Source organism: Delphinus delphis, chromosome 16, assembly GCF_949987515.2.
Source record: "Delphinus delphis chromosome 16, mDelDel1.2, whole genome shotgun sequence".
Classification (NCBI taxonomy): domain Eukaryota; kingdom Metazoa; phylum Chordata; class Mammalia; order Artiodactyla; family Delphinidae; genus Delphinus; species Delphinus delphis.
Window position 1 is genome coordinate 41,009,213 of NC_082698.1, and position 18,893 is coordinate 41,028,105.

The 18,893-nt window shown below is 35.6% G+C and overlaps 1 protein-coding gene across 17 annotated transcripts in view; it reads right to left on the reverse strand.

Moving 5' to 3' along the window:
* The window catches only part of PCDH15 (protocadherin related 15), a 724,552-nt gene that overhangs the window by 159,871 nt on the left and 545,788 nt on the right, over positions 1-18,893 (reverse strand). For all 17 annotated transcript variants that reach the window (XM_060034587.1, XM_060034586.1, XM_060034585.1 and 14 more), the window contains 2 exons: positions 18,172-18,396; positions 5,446-5,562 (listed from right to left, as the gene is read on the reverse strand). In XM_060034587.1, the coding sequence (XP_059890570.1) occupies positions 5,446-5,562; positions 18,172-18,396 (342 nt within the window). The remainder of the gene's footprint in view (positions 1-5,445; positions 5,563-18,171; positions 18,397-18,893) is intronic.

The following is an 18,893-nucleotide window of genomic DNA, read 5'->3' on the forward strand; positions in this document are numbered from 1 at the left end:
ACAAAAAAACAAACAACCCAATCCAAAAATGGGCAGAAGACCTAAATAGACATTTCTCCAAAGAAGATATACAGACTGCCAACAAACACATGAAAGAATGCTCAACATCATTAATCATTAGAGAAATGCAAATCAAAACTACTATGAGATATCATCTCACACCGGTCAGAATGGCCATCATCAAAAAATCTAGAAACAATAAATGCTGGAGAGGGTGTGGAGAAAAGGGAACACTCTTGCACTGCTGGTGGGAATGTAAATTGATACAGCCACTGTGGAGAACAGTATGGAGGTTCCTTAAAAAACTAAAAATAGAACTACCATAGGAGCCAGCAATCCCACTACTGGGCATATACCCTGAGAAAACCATAGTTCAAAAAGAGTTATGTACCAAAATGTTCACTGCAGCTCTATTTACAATAGCCCGGAGATGGAAACAACCTAAGTGTCCATCATCGGATGAATGGATAAAGAAGATGTGGCACATATATACAATGGAATATTACTCAGCCATAAAAAGAAACGAAATTGAGCTATTTGTCATGAGGTGGATAGACCTAGAGTCTGTCATACAGAGTGAAGTAAGTCAGAAAGAGAAAGACAAATACCGTATGCTAACACATATATATGGAATTTAAGAAAAAAAATGTCATGAAGAACCTAGGGGTAAGACAGGAATAAAGACACAGACCTACTAGAGAATGGACTTGAGGATATGGGGAGGGGGAAGGGTAAGCTGTGACAAAGCGAGAGAGAGGCATGGACATATATACACTACCAAACGTAAGGTAGCTAGCTAGTGGGAAGCAGCCGCATAGCACAGGGAGATCAGCTCGGTGCTTTGTGACCGCCTGGAGGGGTGGGATGGGGAGGCTGGGAGGGAGGGAGACGCAAGAGGGAAGAAATATGGGAATATATGTATATGTATAACTGATTCACTTTGTTATAAAGCAGAAACTAACACACCATTGTAAAGCAATTATACTCCAATAAAGACGTAAATAATAATAATAATAATAATTCCTCAGGTAGCTTGTCTGAACTCTGAAAGGATAGTATAGCTCTCAAAATCTCAGCAGAGGGGAAAAAAATCACCTCACAGCTGCAATTATTATGCCTTTATAAAAATACTTTCTGAAAAAAAATGTGTAGTGAGAATACTCATTGATATTTAAAGCCAGTTACTACTGAGAACTTACAAGATCTTTTTCATGGAGCACATTCACTTCATAAATTGATACTGAAACCTAAAAAAGAAGTCTTCAATATATAAATATTTCTCACATGAATATATGCAAATAAGAAAGTTTGTCAAAATTGCTAATATTAAACATGCTCCAAGTACTGACTTAGTTTAAACAAGAATCTTATAAATTCCTCAAATGCATTAAATGGAAAGAATGACAAAATGAGATGATATTCCTCCGTAGGTTCCATAACTTCTTGGAAATTAGCAAAATGTAAGCTTCATTTATTTATCCAATTTTTCCACGTCTATATGGTCATGAAGGACACTATTCTGTGAGGCATTTACCCTGCCCACAAAGAGACCTCTTGTCTCATGGGGTTTGGCCACAGCTTCAGAAAGAATAAAAATATGCAACTGGAAAATTAAACTTGCAGTTTTGTTTTGTGAAAGTTTGGAGTGAGAAGTCTCTAGTGAGCAGAAAGAAAAGGTTAGCAATTTTTAATATCCAAAATGATCAGTCATTCACTATACACGTCTCCTGTGAACTACATAATGTCAATGGTGTCACAAAAGCAAGGCAGAAAATGAAAGTCCTAACAGCTTTAATTCAGGGGGAAAATAATCCCTGGAAGATGTTTTTCTCCCTCTAGATCACTTCAGGTTTACACAACATGCATTTTATAATTCTTAATTTACGTTTGGCAAGAATGTTCTCTCTGGCTTTAAGACCTTACCCATTTCTCCATCTGATATTTTGTGGTTGCAATTTTCTAGTTTAAAATGGGTGGTTCTCATTTCATTCACAAGAAACATGATGCCTTGAAAAAGATGTGGTCAACCTCTAGAGATGCACATTATTATTGCAGAATTGTAACAATACCTACTTATATGAGGGAACAGAAGCAGCGCTTAGCATTATATATATATCACTCCAGTTAATTCTTACAGCCCTCAAATGGCCATACTTAGGCTTGGAGACAATAAGAAACTTGCCCAGGGTCACAAATAACTAAATTTCTGAAGATCTGGCACATTTTGAAAATTCTAAAGAGCACAGAAATAACTGCTTATTTATTCATTTATTCAGTTATTCAACAAGCATTTGCTACTAAGTACCAAACATAATTAGATGTGGGAAAACAAACTGGAATAAGTTTGGATTCTTTCCCTCAAGGAAATTACCTTCTAGTTTGGAAGAGAGACCATTAAATAAACACAGTGTTACCCATAGATACTCACAGCCCTAAGTAGTGGAACTGACATAAGAGCCCTGAAGGATATGAAATTGAAACTATCTTCCTCTAATTAATAAATATTTACAATAGTAACAGAATAGAAAACACTTGGCAAGCTCATCCAAAAAATACTGATTTTGATTTGTGGTACTTACATAAAATAATAAAAGTGAACTCAGTCATAACATTTTGAAAGCTGTATCATTTTTATTTTCTTAAAAATTTCATGGAATTGAGCTTTTATTGAGCACCTACAGATTGGTGTAGGTGCACCCAAATTGTAACTATGCTAATTTAAGGGACACAATTTGCAGCAATGATGGAAAACTTAATGCTGAATACTAGTTATTCCAAATGATTGCTAGTGTTTCAAGGATCGAAACTAAGTCTGATAAAATTTATATTTGTTAGCTGAAATAAGCATGCTCAGTATTCCAGTTGAATGACTGGCATCCACCTTTCATATACTGAAAAGCCAGCATTAGACATTAACTGTTCAAAAAAAATACTATTAGGAATGCAAACCTCAGAGCTTCTTCCAAAGAAATATAGCATTTGAGCCTGCTAAGTTTCTGTAAACGGGCTTAGGGAGTAAAAAGGAGGCCTTCTCTCTAGGTAAATACTGTAGAGAAGTAATATAACTTATTTAGAAAACAGACAACAGACCAAGACAGCTTCTTTCACATCAGTGCAGTGACTGAATGTCAAACTAGGTACTAAGGTCACGGTGTCACATGTGAAGTGAGGATTTTGCCATCCATGCTAAGGCTTTGAGGTCTATCCCACATAGGTAAACAGCAGGCCTACTTTTAGTCTCTCATCATTAGTGTCATTAAGCTTAACACTATCTTAAATTCTGTGCTAATGAAAATTTCTTAGAAATATTAGTATTTTAAGATGCTGTGTTGGCTTATGACAGGGTTCACGGCAGTCTGCCCAAAATATGCCACTTGGGCATATTGATTATTTTGAATTAAAGTTACTTAAGAAACAGTCAGTATGAGATGGACACTCTGACTCCTCTTTGTCCCCCTGAAAGCAGGAAATAAATCTCCCATGTGAAAGGTATCCTGCCTGCACCAGGAGAAAGGAAGAAATCCTTACTACCAGAGATAGGGAATTCAAAGACAAGAAGGCCGTGTAAGCAAACCTTTTTACTTCTTTACTAAAATACTATCCCAAGCCCAAACCCCTTCATCTTGTCGGTTCTTCACAAATGTATTGTTTCTTGGTCTAAAAGGTATAAAAGCTGCCTACTTTAGTCACTTATTTGAGCATCATATTTTTATGAGCTCTGGTACAAATTTAAATTTGTTTTTCTCCTGTTAATCTGTCTTATGTCAATTTAATTATTAGACCAGCCAGAGAGCCTAGAGGGGAAGAAAGGAAAAGTCTTCCTCCCCTACATGTACGCTCATTCAATACAGTGCTTTTTAGTTTCTATGTGCAGTTCTGCTTTTCCTATGAGATTGTCAGTTTCTGGAGAGCAAAACCTGGTTAGCACAGTGATTACTATGGAGTTGGTGCTCAAAACACATCTTGAATAGAACTGAATTGTAGTCCTAATTTCAAAGTATTTCGTACCTCTGACAGTTTACTTAAAAAGCAGACAAAACACCAATTTCACATCGACCATCTCTATTGGTATGTCCAAGGCTATGAAATTTTGCCTGTCATATTTCCCAAGATTCAATAAATCAGTTTCAAAGACATTTTAACACACTTGAGAAAAGGAACTTCTGAGTGAAAGGTCATTGCTTTCATGTTAACATTATTATTTTTCAAGACGTCATAGTCACAAAAGACTTTATATGGCTTGTCACAACTGAAGCTGAAAAATGTTATGATTGCCATTTATATTTTATTAAATAAATAGCATTACATAAATACTGTTTATATTAGCAACACAAAACTGAATTTTTAAATCACTTATAAAATTGAGGTCTTTTTCTATTTTCTTACTTTTCTAAAATGGTTTAACACTTTTAACATTTTTCTAGAATATATCAGCCACTGACTTGTACTTCAAGCTCACCCAAGGTAAAAAATTCAAATCTTCATCATTCAGCTATTATGAGAATAAATAGTTAATACCTATAACACCCTCAAGTTATTTACAGAAAGCATTTTTATACTGGTACTATTAGGTTTTTTTTGTTTGTTTGTTTGTTTTTTGCGGTACGCGGGCCTCTCACTGTTGTGGCCCCTCCCGTCGCAGAGCACAGGCTCCGGACGCGGAGGCCCAGCAGCCATGGCTCACGGGCCCAGCCGCTCCACGGCATGTGGGATTCCCCCGGACCGGGGCATGAACCCGCGTCCCCTGCATCGGCAGACGGACTCCCAACCACTGCGCCACCAGGGAAGCCCTATTAGTTTTATATGCTATTTTTAATACATTAAGAAACAATATTCAGGAAAATTTACCTCACTTCTGCTATAATAATATTTTAATTAGGAACCCCCTGTCTTGAAAGACAATTTAGGGCATCTCAAAAGATGCCCTGACATTCTGGATAATAACAGAATCTATTAAATATGTTCTAAAAGCAATACAACTTTAGTTTACCAAAATTAACACATTCAATATAATATTATGCCATATGTTGATTTAGTGTTTGCTAACAAAATATGAATAAAATGTAAAATACCTAAGGATAAAATTTATCCAGGCTAAATTCAGCTTACAATATTCTAAATAAAGAACCTGAATGATATTGATTACAAATGTAGACAATTCTTTCTATACATATTTATCATTAGTACTAGATAAATTGATAAATAGTAAATGTTGAATCCCAGTAAAACAAAAACCATATCCCTAATTGTCTAAGTTCAATAATAATTGCTTGAAATATGGTTTGTACCTGTGGATGCAACAGGCAAGAGTACATCAAATGTATGTGAGTGAACAGAGTGGAACTCACACAGACTCACTGCACTGTCTTGGGAACTGGATCATTTATAAGTGTTAAAGATTTTTCTCACTTTAGTTCAGGGTGTTAATCAACGTCTTCTACTTACAGGAGGGTCTGCATCTTCAGCATAAACGGTTGTGATAGGTGTACCCTTGGCGGCATCCGGAGCCACTATCCCTTTGTAGATCCGTTTACTAAATACTGGAGGATAATCATTCATATCCTGTAAAACACAATTAAGAATTTAGTGCTTCTGTTGAAACCAGGTGAGGTACACAGTGACTAGACCGGCTCCATCTCTTCATATCACACAACCCGTTTGCCACTGTCAGCCTTCCATCCTCTCAATTCCATTACACTCACTTCAGAATGGCACCCCAGAGGAAATTGCCAGAGTTCCTATACAATATTAATGTGTGTGATACCTGCCCCATTCTACCAAAGGCCATTCTACTCAAGTAAAGAGTCTGTCACACACCCTGTGCTCCTCCAAATACATCTTACAGATATTTGGAGTGATGTGTGAAGTTTTCTCTAAAGGTACTTCTAATGGTATGATGCAGTTTTGAACTTTGAAAAGTAGGAAAACATTCATAAAAGGTGCCCTTCTATGAGACAGGTGTAGAAGACAGTATTTTTGTTTGTTTTGTTGTTGGTGCTTTTAAAGAAAGCTCTTTAATGTTTCTGTTGCAATTGCAAATTCTTTATATATATACTTAGCATAATAGTATGATTAGAACATTTCAAATGCAAATTGTGAAATATCGTTTTATGCCATCTTACATTTTTACAAACATAAAATGATTAAAGGATGTTTTCCCTGCACCACACTACAATAATGACACATAGGTTAGATGTTCTCAGTCAGAAAACAATTTTAATTTATTTAAAAATTTTTGAAAGTGATTTATATGCATCCTTTAAATTTTCACAATTCAATGATATAAATGCATTGCTATTATGTTTATTCATTAAATGATATTTATCAGGTTCCTTCCATTTTTATGACCCAATGCTAGGCTCTGGGGACAGTGTGGTGGCTCAAGAAAAGATGTTCCTGAATTTGCCACTTAACTGCCATTTGACAGGTAAAGTTACTGATTCTGCCGATAGCTTAGCAACATCACCTAAATTAATCTACTTATTTGGCAAAACCACTAATTAGTCTGGTCTCCTGAGAGCAAGACCATGTTTTTCTCAAACATTTTATCTTTGATGGAGAATTTCAAATCATTTTTTTTCTCAAAAATAATGTTTATTAACCTGGCTGGTTTATCTTTCCTAAATTTACTTTTTAAAAAAATAATCATTGCACCCTGCATTTTGGGGGGCACTTTTGGTCAAATATATTTGAGCCCCAAACTAAATTTGTTAGTTATCTTATTCTCCCTGTCATCTTTTTCTTACTTGACGTTAAAAACAAAAGAAGAAAATTATTCTACACAGTCTTTGATATTTGCTCTGATACAACAATTTTTTTGCACAATGTAAATTGGAAACACACAAATTAACTGATTATAAACACCTCTTTTTGTAAAGAGGTCAGGATAATTAACTATTACAGTCAAATCGAGCTTGCTTTTATGTTCACAATAGAGCTGACTTCTGAGTCGTGAATCTGAAAAACCCTGTAGATTCTAGTAAAAATTGGAGACCTTGAGCTGTAAGCAAAACTGAAAAATAAAAAACATCATTTTCTCTGTTTTGACATGTAGTATTCACAGCCTCTACATGAAAAAGACTTCCTTTATAAATGATGAGCTTTAGAATCTGAACAAGTAAATAAACCTAGGAAGCACTGGTTCTCTATAATGAGGAGAGTGGAGGGTATTGATCTTGAGGTTTCAGGCAGGGGGTGAATATATAAAACATTTGCATGCACACTTCCTCCTGCTTTCAAGAGTGCCAATTATTTTAACAAGTGAGTCTTGTAACCAAAGGGGTAGAACTCCTCTTGCACTCCTAAATTATAACTTCTGAAGGTTAGAAAAGGAGCCCAACTGTGATTTTTCTCTACATGAGTTTCCAAAATCACATAAACTCAATATATTCCTATGAATTTTCTTCTCCCGCCCCTCCCAGGGGACATTAAAAATCTTAATGTAATCTTAATTCTTCAGGGAAAAAAATAATATGTGATTTCCTAGTTATGTCAATACAGCCGCTGACAGTGTTGAGTACAGTAGCCTTTTTATTTTTTGGCCGGGAAAGTAGTCACCGATCACCTTCTAACTGAACACACAGTGGACATTTTTATAATCTGGCTTCACAAACTGATTATACAGAAACCTAAATAATTGAACACCATTAAAAGACTGGTATCCCCCTTTGGTCTGCTTGCCACTGACAACATAAAGAATAAATCAATACAGTTATTGTAGCTGTGTTTCTTCTTCTGGTACATTGTACATATTTTGAGGTTACAATCTTTCACTGTGGCTAAGCTGTGTAGCCAGTTGCACACAGTTCTTGCATGATGCATTATTTCAGATTAGAGAATTTACTGAAATGCAATGCCAAAGAGCATAATCAATACTTCATTATATTTATGCTCCAGGGATGTCTGAAGAAAACTGTACATAAATCTGCTTCTGTACAAATGCTCTACTATGCAGCAAATTAAGGATAAACTCCACTCTCCAAACGCAAGCCCTAGTCTGTTGACAACTGTTCCACTAGAGGGCAGTTTTTACAGAAAGAAAATTTCATTTTCTATTCTCTTGTTAACAATTTTATTATTAAGTTTCCTTTCTGTGGCTATACTTTTTGTTGGTCTGAACAAAAATTACTTTTCATGTTTCTAAAGAGTATTCTGAATATTACCATCTTGAACTAAGACTTGATCTTCTTAGAAAAAAAGATTGTTGTACAAGTACGCATAATTAGTTTCCATGTATCAAGCAACGAAAACTGCACCTGAAGAAAGTTATCTAAGAGGAAGAAAATATGAGTTTCATTTATTTATTTTCTAAACTCAAGTCTAAAATAATCACAGAAACCATTTCTGCTTTGACAGACCACAGAGTAGATTTAAGGAACCCTTTTTAATGAGCATACCAGGAAGACAGGAACTTGCTGGTGAATTTACAAATTAATGGCGCGTTCTCTGTTGAAAGCGATGAGAAATAGATGACAGAATTTTTAATTTCTGGAATCATAGGCTGAAAGCTGTTCTGGATAAGAGGCTTTTTTCCTGACAGAAGAGTACTAACTAGTTATATTCCGATCATCTTTCTTTAAATGATGAAAATATAGAGAACGTCAGCCCTCATCTTAAGCTCTCATGCATGCTCTGTGAGGAGACCAGATGGTGTGTGCCAGTGGGTGGAATGGCTCCTACAGTACCCTCTAGTGTTACCACTAGTCACATAGAACCGTTGGCTGCCCTGCCCTCTGAAATCCCTTAAGGCTTATGGAGCCGATGCCTCCTCTTCCTTGGCAGACGACACAGTTGATTTTTTCCTCTGCCTGTTACCAGTTCTGTTCTGCACGACCAGACACCCTCTATTTACTGTTTCAGTTGTTTTTTTTAATATTATCTACCTTCTGCTCTTTCTTCTGTCTTGGTTTCTTTACTTTCCTTTCTGTCTTTTCTGACTTCTCTACCTTCTCTTGTGATTCTGCCACATAGGGTCATAAAGGCCCTATCTCCAACCAACCAAACAAATCTTTCCTTTTATGTTTTGCATGGGGCTCTCTTAAACACAAGCTACAAACTTATCTCAATGTTCTTTTTTGTTTTTGGATCAAAACCTGTACTGGGAAGATTCTTTCTTAGCTGCCTAAATTTGTTTTTTGTTTTGGTTTGGTTTTATTTCTGAGTTTGAAGCTTTTTCTGGATTCTTGGGGGATAGTATTATCCATAATGTAAGGTAATCAATGTTACACTTTGCCACAAGTAGCAAAATGTACACTGTAGCTCTCAGTATCACAAATATTGATGGAGCTCCCACTGTGCATTAGGTAGTACTTTAGGTGCTGGGGATATGGTTACCACCAAGAAAGATACAGTGCCTGCTGGTACTGGGCTTACAGTTTAGTGTGGAAAGCAAAAAATAAATAAATATTAGCAAGTGTGATGGATGTTATGAAAGAGAAAGTATAAGGATGTGACGGGAATATATAGTAAGGAGTTTAAATTTCACATAGGATGCATCTCTGTTACCTGAGCAAACTGCCTCATCACTCATGCACTCTGGCAGGTAAAACAGTCCTTCAAAATTGATGGCTAAATTAGAAGAGGTTAACATTGTGTAATGTTGACAAACCCACTAATTTAATACAAAATTCCATTCCCATCTAGTTTCTCTGAACTGGAATGGTAATATAGGGGGAAGGCAGTTGATAGGTTTTTGGATTTTTTTTCCAAGCCATGACACTGTGGTCAATTGGGAGAATATGTGCACATTCTAAGCTTGAATATTTGAGCATCAATTCAAGTAACATCACCCTATTTCAGACTTCCTCAAAAGTGCATCACAATTATATATATGTATGTGCGTATGTATATGGTTTATTTTTACTGTATATCAGACATTGTGCTAAGTGTGTTAAATTTATCATCTCAATTAATTTGCCTAAAATAGATGTTAGCTATTATTATTATTGTTCCTATTTTTAGAATAAGGAAACTGAAGCTTAGAGAAATTAAGTTGCTCACGATTATCCAGCTAATAAAGGGTAGAGCTAAGATTTAATTCTGGTATGTCGGATCCTAAAGGCATCATTCTGCTACTTGCAGGTGAGGAGAAAGGGAACTGGCAAAGTCATCAGAAGATTATACATAAAATGACTTGAGTAGGATTTTCATTAAAATTCCACACATAAAATTTTAAATACCTCTTTCCAAAAATATTTTACATTTTTAAGAATTCTTCTAACTAGTTACTACAATTTTATCTTGGCAAACTTGCAAGCTTCTAAACACTGCATAATTCTAATCTATTTTCCTGAAGATAATTTTTATAATTATTTATGAAGCTTTCTTTTTTGGTAAAAAGAGACTTTCAGCAGTCGTATTTGTACATTTTAAACAACTTATTCAATATTTAACCCTACAAATAGTTATTTTCACTAAAACCTAATAAAGTTTTTTCCAAATTGCATTCTTTGGAAAATTAGTCCTATCAAAAGCTTTACAAATAAAAAGAAATTCCATGATCAATGGTGGGAAATCACATTTTATTTTCTTGAGATTCACAACGTACACTAGGCATATTTAAGGCTCCTATATAAAGGCCTACGGCATAGAAATCGGTTTATTTTTATATATACCAATGTTTCCCAAATCTTGTCTATGTAATATTTTGTGTCTGAGACACCCAGTACCATCTTGAGGAGCTAGTGCTCTATGAAGTATATCATGAGAGACCCTGATGATAATAATATATTGAAGGCACAAATTATTACTGTTTGGAATACTGTATGACTTTGGTGAAGTCAAGTTCTCAGAGTACATACTGAGGACACCAACATATCAAGAGTGCGCCCCAGTATGAGGCAGCCAATTCACTGGGGTAGAGATCGCAGCTATAGTCATGATAGGATTGGAAAATGGTACCAATGCTTAGCAGTAACTAGTATCAACAAGGCTTATCAGCATCTATTGTCCCCACTGGGAGAGCTGTGGTAAGGCAAGCCTGGTCTCATTTGCCTTGGCAGGCAGGGAAGAATGTGATAATCACTGAAGGGTAAAATTACTTAATTGTGTATACTCTATAAGTAAAGCATTTTCTTGGGACTCCCAGAAATCAGTGGGTGATATATGGGGAGCCATAGCAATATAAATTACTCCTGTTTGAGATATTATGTTATCTCTGGGCTTGTACATTTTTATCTGTTTCCTCTGGTTTGGTTCTTTAGTGAAAATATGTTACATCTTTGTTGTAAACCTGCAGAATAGCAGAACAGGCAGATACTTTAAGAAACCATCTGAATCAGCCCTATGACACGCCCTCCTTGATGTATTCATATTCTTTAAACACGGAAGTGAATATATTAGAAAGAATATACTCTTAAGAATCTGATAGCACAGAATAGAACAGAGGGTAATATTTGAAGGCCATAGTCCTAAATGGGTATTTTCTCCAGGTGAACCAACCTCAAGGTGAAAACCAGCAAGTCATAAAAAATAATGATCAATCGGGAGGAGGGAGGAGGGTTAAATTAGAAGTATGGGATTAACACACCGCTATATATAAAGTAGATAAACAGCAAGGATTTACTGTGTGGCATAGGGAACTATATTCAGTATCTTATAATGGAAAAGAGAAAAAAATATATGTATGTATAATTGACTCACTTTGCTGTACATCTAAAACTAACAATATTGTAAATCAACTATACTTTAATAAAAAAAAATAATGATCAATCTATTAGACCATACTCCCACTAGTTGGTCCATTGAAGATATCTTTTACTCAGTCTCCTCCCTCCAGAGCAAGGGAAGGAAAGATGCTATAAATATTGAAATGTCCAGAGTTTCTGATTTGTTTGAATCCTGGATTATCTCCTTGTCTCTCAAACCACAGCTCCTTTGACCAAATCAAAACAAGGACTCTACTAATACTGTCACCACAGAACATCAGCGGCAAATCACTGCCTGTCAGGTGTCCATAGTTTGGCAAATGCCACCTTGGTACTGGGCATTGAGTTTCTATCTATCTTCTTTCCTATACACTTTGGGGGTAGGAACATTCCTTTCCTTCGCAGAAGAAGAAACCACGCTGAAAGATGAAAATGCTAGCTCTTTCTTCCAAGACTCACTGTATTTCCGAATAACCTCAGCCCTTCTAGATGGTCTTTCATTTCTGGTCCCTCCATCTATCCCTGCCTACTCCCATACCTGCACCCTCTTTTACAGGTAAACACAACCAGGGGTGAATTCAGTCTCCTTCCTTCACAGAAGCATCTCCCTCACTCTCTCTCCTACTCGCATGCAGCCATTCTATCTAAAATTACAATCAGCAAATGACTTAAGTCATCTGTTTATCTTGGACAAGTTCTTTACATTCCTTTTAATGCTACCCAGAATTATATACACATTTAAATATTTCAACCTTTCTGGCTTATATTCAGCTTTCGGCTTACTATAGAAAACAGATCTTCTCTTTCCGTGTATTTTCTATATTATATTATTATAACTCAGTTTGTAAGGGCAGATTTTTCTCTGGATTTTATGTGTAAAACTATTTAGAATTTTATTTCATTTTCCAGAGGTTTACCCATATCATGTAATTTACTATTATCACAGATTCAATTCTTATAGATATTTAATAAATATACAATGAAAAAGGCCTTGTCTTATAAATGTTCTGCAAAACCTTTGCAACAAAAATACATATTACTTGTACGATCATGATTAGTTTTGTTTTGGATCCTTGAAATTTGACACCAAGAAAGCTCTTTGCAGGTGTCTGTGATAAAATTCCATTTTCCTTCTACTGTGAAAGTATTTTTCCTTTGAAATAAATATTATTTCAATTATTTCAAATACTTCAATTTCCCCATTATCACTTCAATTTTAAAAAAGTTTGATGGACTAGATAGGAAGTACCTGATCTTTCTTTTTTTTCCTTCTTTACAAAAGAAATTATGTTTCTGCTCATTTTCAAAGAGAGATGTACAAGATGCTTTCCCCTTGGTGACTGTTTTGGGTAGAAATATCTCTTGGCAAATCCTATGCAATTATGTTATCAGTAAAACAGCTTGTCAGTACTGCAAGTAAACAGACCAACAGCAGAAAATTTGCAAGCTTGGGAAAGATTTACATTTGTAGAGAAATGAGAATTGTATTCCACTCTTCTCTTCAAAACAAACAAATATGATATTTTTATGGGCCCCAATAGTATACAATACAGTTTTAAAATTCTCTTTGTGATAATCTTATCCTGAGTGATCAGGAGAAAGGAAAGCAAGTGTCAGCCTGCATTTGGAGAAATGTTCACCAAATTTTATTATGCTTAAATAACCTTGAAAAAGAAAACAAAGTGGCACTGAAAAATGTCTAGAATTAAATATTAAGTTTTGTTTTAAATGTACAATAATCCAGAAATAACTTTGTATAGGTCAGGAACCCTTGACCAATGAAATAGTTTGACTTCTCTAAATAAGATAGAGCAACTGAGACAATAAAAATTAGATCAACACTCTTATTTCTAAAGAAAGAAGGAGCCCATCAATGAGCAACATTTCGCACAAGCTGATGTAGAATCCTTGAGTGAATCCCCTGTATTAAAATAAAGGGGTGGTTAGGGAATGTAGAAGGCATTTTAAGAGACTTAAGTCCCAGATAGAGAATGAATCTTATTTAGTGCACATCCTGCTTGTTCAGATGATAGTTTGGGACTCAGTTTGACACCAATGACTTCTTCCATCAAAAAAAAAAAAAAAAAAAAAAATCCAAGCACATAAGTCTAAACTGAAATTAGAGCAGCCAAGCTAGAGTCTATGAGGGATTATAACTCTCCATTATCAACCACATCTATCCTGAGAGAGAAGGCTACATACCACTTGAGCATCCATCTTTGAATCTGGGAATTATAGGGTGAAGGTCCTTAGTAGCAAATCTTTTCTTCACTTATTGCCCAGAACAGCCAATAGATGGACCATTTTTTCTATTTAAAATGTTTTTAGTGTTCAACACCATCAAAGCATATGGGTAGGCAAAACCAGGTAGATGGTCCAGAAGCCATGTTGCTCATTTAGTTCATTTAGGTCAGTCTCATCTTTTAGTCTTTTTCATGTCTTTACCTATCATGGCATCTTCATAACCACCAATATTATCATGTTCCTAAAATTTTTGTAAGCAGATTTCTAAATTTCTAAATGTCATATCATAATACTGTGGCAAAATAATATTTCTAAATATGCATTGAAGCCCCTCAGGCCCTCGATGATTTTGTATTGTTCCTGGATCCTTCCCTAGACTACTAGAGCACTGAAAATCAATGTCTCAGGAAAGAGAGACACAAATAGAAAAGCAGCTTACCCCAGAAAAGATTTTGATAGTTCACATTGCTATTCCCAAAGAGAACTTAATGCTGAATAAAATTTTAAGTCCCTGAAATGATACATTTACAACTCCCTGAAACAGATAAAATTCTTAGGATAGAGAAACACAAAATGGAAGGAGTAGATACAGAACCACCGTGGACCCCAGAGAAAGAAGGAATGCAGACCCTAACAAAATACTCCAGATAGCTTTAGGGCATCTGAGAATGGAAAGGACTTGTGTTCCCCTTTCCAATGTACTGGGGTTGGCCAAAAAGTTCATTCAGTTTTTTCCATAAGGTGACTCTAGTAGCTAACTTCATTCGAAAAAATTGTTAGAATGTATTGTGACAGCTGCCATATCAGCGTGCGTTTAAAAAAAAAACATCAAAACGGGTGAATTTTTGTGTAGCCATTGTAATATTGAAGATGGAAGAAAAAAGCAACATTTTTGGCATGTTATGCTTTATTATTTCAAGAAAGATAAAAATGCAACTGAAACGCAAAAAAAAGAGATTTGTGCAGTGTATGGAGAAGGTTCTGTGACCGATCAAACATGTCAAAAGTGGTCTGTGAAGTTTCGTGCTGGAGATTTCTCACTGGACGATGCTCCACGGTCAGGTAGACCAGTTGAAGTAGACAGCAATCAAATTGAGGCATTAATTGAAAACAATCAACGTTATACCACGCAGGACAGCCGACATACTCAAAATATCCAAATCAAGTGTTGGAAAATCATTTACACCAGCTTGGTTATGTTGATCACTTTGATGTTTGGGTTCCACATAAGAGAAAAAACCTTCTTGACCATATTTCCGCATAGGATTCTCTTCTTAAACGTAACAAAAATGTTCTGTTTTTAAAAAAAATTGTGATGGGCGATGAAAAGGCGCTACTGTACAATAATGTGGAACGGAAGAGATCATGGGGCAAGTGACATGAACCACCACCAACCACACCAAAGGCTCATTTTCATCCAAAGAAGGTGAGGTTGTGTATACGGTGGGATTGGAAGGGAGTCATCTATTATGAGCTCCTTCTGGAAAACCAAACAATTAATTCCAACAAGTGCTGCTCCCAGTGAGACCAATTGAAAGCAACACCTGTTACCATCAGGTAATGCAAGACCACATGTTTCTTTGATGACCAGGCAAAAACTGTTACAGCTTGGCTGGGAAGTTGTGATTCATCCGCCCTAATTCACCAGACGTTGCACCTACAGATTTCAATTTATTTTGGTATTTAAAAAATTCTCTTAATGGAAAAAATTTCAATTCCCTGGAAGACTGTAAAAGGCACCTGGAACAGTTCTTTGATCAAAAAGATAAAATGTTTTGCGAAGATGGAATTATGAAGTTGCCTGAAAAATGGCAGAAGGTAGTGGAGTAAAATGGTGAACACTTGTTCAATAAAGTTCTTGGTGAAAATGAAAAATGTGTCTTTTATTTTTCCTTAAAAACTGAAGGAACTTTTTGGCCAACCCAATAGTTTAGAGAAGACAGCAGGACTCCAGGGAAGAAGTGACATCATGTGTGTACCAGCAGATAAGCCTAATTCAAGTGTAAAGTAAAGGCAATGGAATAATCCCCACATCCCACCCTGATTGCAGGATTATCTTAATAACAACAGCAAAACACACAAGAAAATCCACACTCAAAGATCTTACAGTCAAGAGCACTAGAGCATTTACCTATATGATAAACATAGTTATGCTAATCATATACTGGTGAAATCTTTAACAATCTTCTATGTTTTCATATCAATATTTTATTGTCTAAGAAAACCAACTGCATACCTTATTTATCAGGTAAACAATCAAACAAAAATGCAACAAAAGTGATGATTTCTTGTACCATCATTTATACCTGGCAGTGCCCTTTAAGAATGAACATTGTACAAAAGATGCCTATGACCTTCTGTGCCTTATAACCTGTGTACATACAGCCCTCTATGGAAAGCTGCTTTCAAGAACTGAAGTCATTCCCAGAACTTTCCACATGCTTTAGGTAGCCAACTAGAACCAGATGGTGTAAAGTCCTGAGTAATTTATCATAGGTGAATTCTGCTAAACAATTTACCTCAAACACATTACAGATTGTAATTCTAGGCATCTCAAGCGGCAAACTTTAAATGAACATAGGTTCCTATGGTTTTCTGAATGATCTCCAGAATCAGACAACCTAACAGAACTGGTGAGTCAAATAACTTGATCCCATTCAGTTAGGATACATTTCTAGTGATGTAAGGTGACTGCAAGAAGTACAAATAGTCCCTCTGTATAGCAGACCAATGTGTGGTTGCCAAATTTGTATTGCAGTTCTACCATCTATAACTAAATATTAATTCAAAATTTACACGTACTTCCATGTTTTCTTCTAATTTCATAGATTTTATTTTTTTAACATGGAAACCTGGTCTCAGTGGTTACATGGCAAAATCTGAGTCATAATCATAAATCATATATTTTTTGTAGAACATATACATTTGTGAACATAATATGAATTAAAATATCTATATTAAAGTGAACTTAAATTGCTTACCCAATTAATCTTATTCATGTATTTCATTCATGGACTTATTGAAACTTTCTATAAGCTTCCTTGTAAAGTCTTCATTTATCATATAGATCTTCTGTATCCTTGTCACTCTCCCTTTTTCCTTTTCCTTCTCTCCTCTCTCACTCTTTTGCTCTCACTCTGTGTGAATCTGTTTCTTTCTGACTAGCTCTGTCTTTTTAACCATTCAAACTCCAGTCGGGTACCAGAGAAAACATGTTAAGAGGGTAGTTTCAAATTTGTACTTTCTTCCCCTGACCAAAAGTCATACAAAACATGTTTATGAAAGCACTTTTATTTTATGTCACCAAAGAAATAAAGGTCATCTGAAGTCATTTTTTAGTACTAAACACCTTTAATAAAGCAGCTCGAGGATCATCTGTATGTGTATATTTGTAACTGAAGTATATTTTTCAACATCTGATACTCACACAACCTGTGTAAGAATCATCTGTGTACTTTTCTAATATACTGATGTCTCAGATGCTCCTGTGAGAAAGGTGCCCCTTTGGGAAGGAGCAGAAGGATCTGAAAGTTTGGTATGCAGCTCAGACGACCTTTATATACACTAACATGTGAGAACTGATGAATCTTTCCTCATGTCTTCTTTTAAATACACAGCTTAACAACCACAAGAAACCCTAAAGGTGGAAGACGACATGCTTTTCTAGGCAATCAACTGGTGCAGGGTATTTTATTAAGCTAGAAGGCAAATCTAGAGAGGTTGAGAGAGTCCCCAAGGTCACAGAACTTGAAAATGGTTGAGCAAGAAATTAACCCCAATTCCATCTGATTCCAAAGCTTGTTTCATTCCAGAATCTTGAGTTCCAACTAAACTAAACTAACTAGTTCTTGGGGGCTTAGAACTCTTAAACTTTCAGAATCCTCTTATGTTTTTTTTTAATTTGTATTTTTTTAAGTTGAAGGATTTGGACGAAGTTATTAACCCTGGTGCTGTGGAATCTGGACTAAAGTGTAGTCTAGAGAAATTATGACTTGATTGATGTCACAGAGCTAATGGTGGACCCAGGGAGACACAGTGTTTGAACTCTTATTTAGTGGTTCTTTCAAATTTATTTTTTATAAGTTAAATAATATAGTTATTTCTCAAGTCTTTGTAAATACTGTACATTCAAAATTTTATGCTCTGGCTCTGGTACCACATATAATTATGAATCCTGCCCCCAGATATTATACTATAGTGTGGATTTAAAAAAAAAAACAAAAACAGGAAGTACATGTAGAGAGTACAAAGTAGGCAACCAGAAGTCATCTATATTCCTTACCTTTACTATCACTGTGACAGTAGCAATACCAGGTGGCATTGTTCCATAAATATCAAAGGCCTCCACTAGAAAAGTGATACTTGCTTCCTGGTCTGGAAATGCCTCATAGTCCAAACTCCTTAAAAGGGAGAGTTCTCCTGTAAATGGATGTAGTGCAAAAATGTGCTTCACTTCCGGACTTCTTATCCGATAAGATACATTAGCTCCGAGGTCAGCATCTGTGGCCTGTAACAAATTAAGAAGAAGAATGGTTATATCAGTGCCATTGCCAAAATAAAGAAATGCAGGACTGATGGAAGTCATGTGTCAGTACCTAGAACAGCATGAAATGAATGATGATCAAAAGGCATGTTTCAGAGAGAAACATTTTTTAAAGTAATTTACCAGATAGAGGGAGAGGGAGAGAAAGAAAGAGAACAAGTCAGAGACAGAGACCCATGAGGTTTTGTCATTGTTGATCTTGTTACTGTATCTATTTTATTTGAAAAAATCACTAATTAAAAGGATCATACCACAGTAAAGAAATAAACATTGTCATAAATGATTGCTTATTATTTCCTAACGATTGTATAACCATGAAAAAAAATACCTTAAATAAAAATAAGTATTAGTGTGTGCTTTCCATAAACATAACAGGTTATTAAAGGGCTATATGAAAACGTAAATGTATCTTCTCACAAAGATCCTATAATACATTTCTAGAGATCACTCTATTATACCTC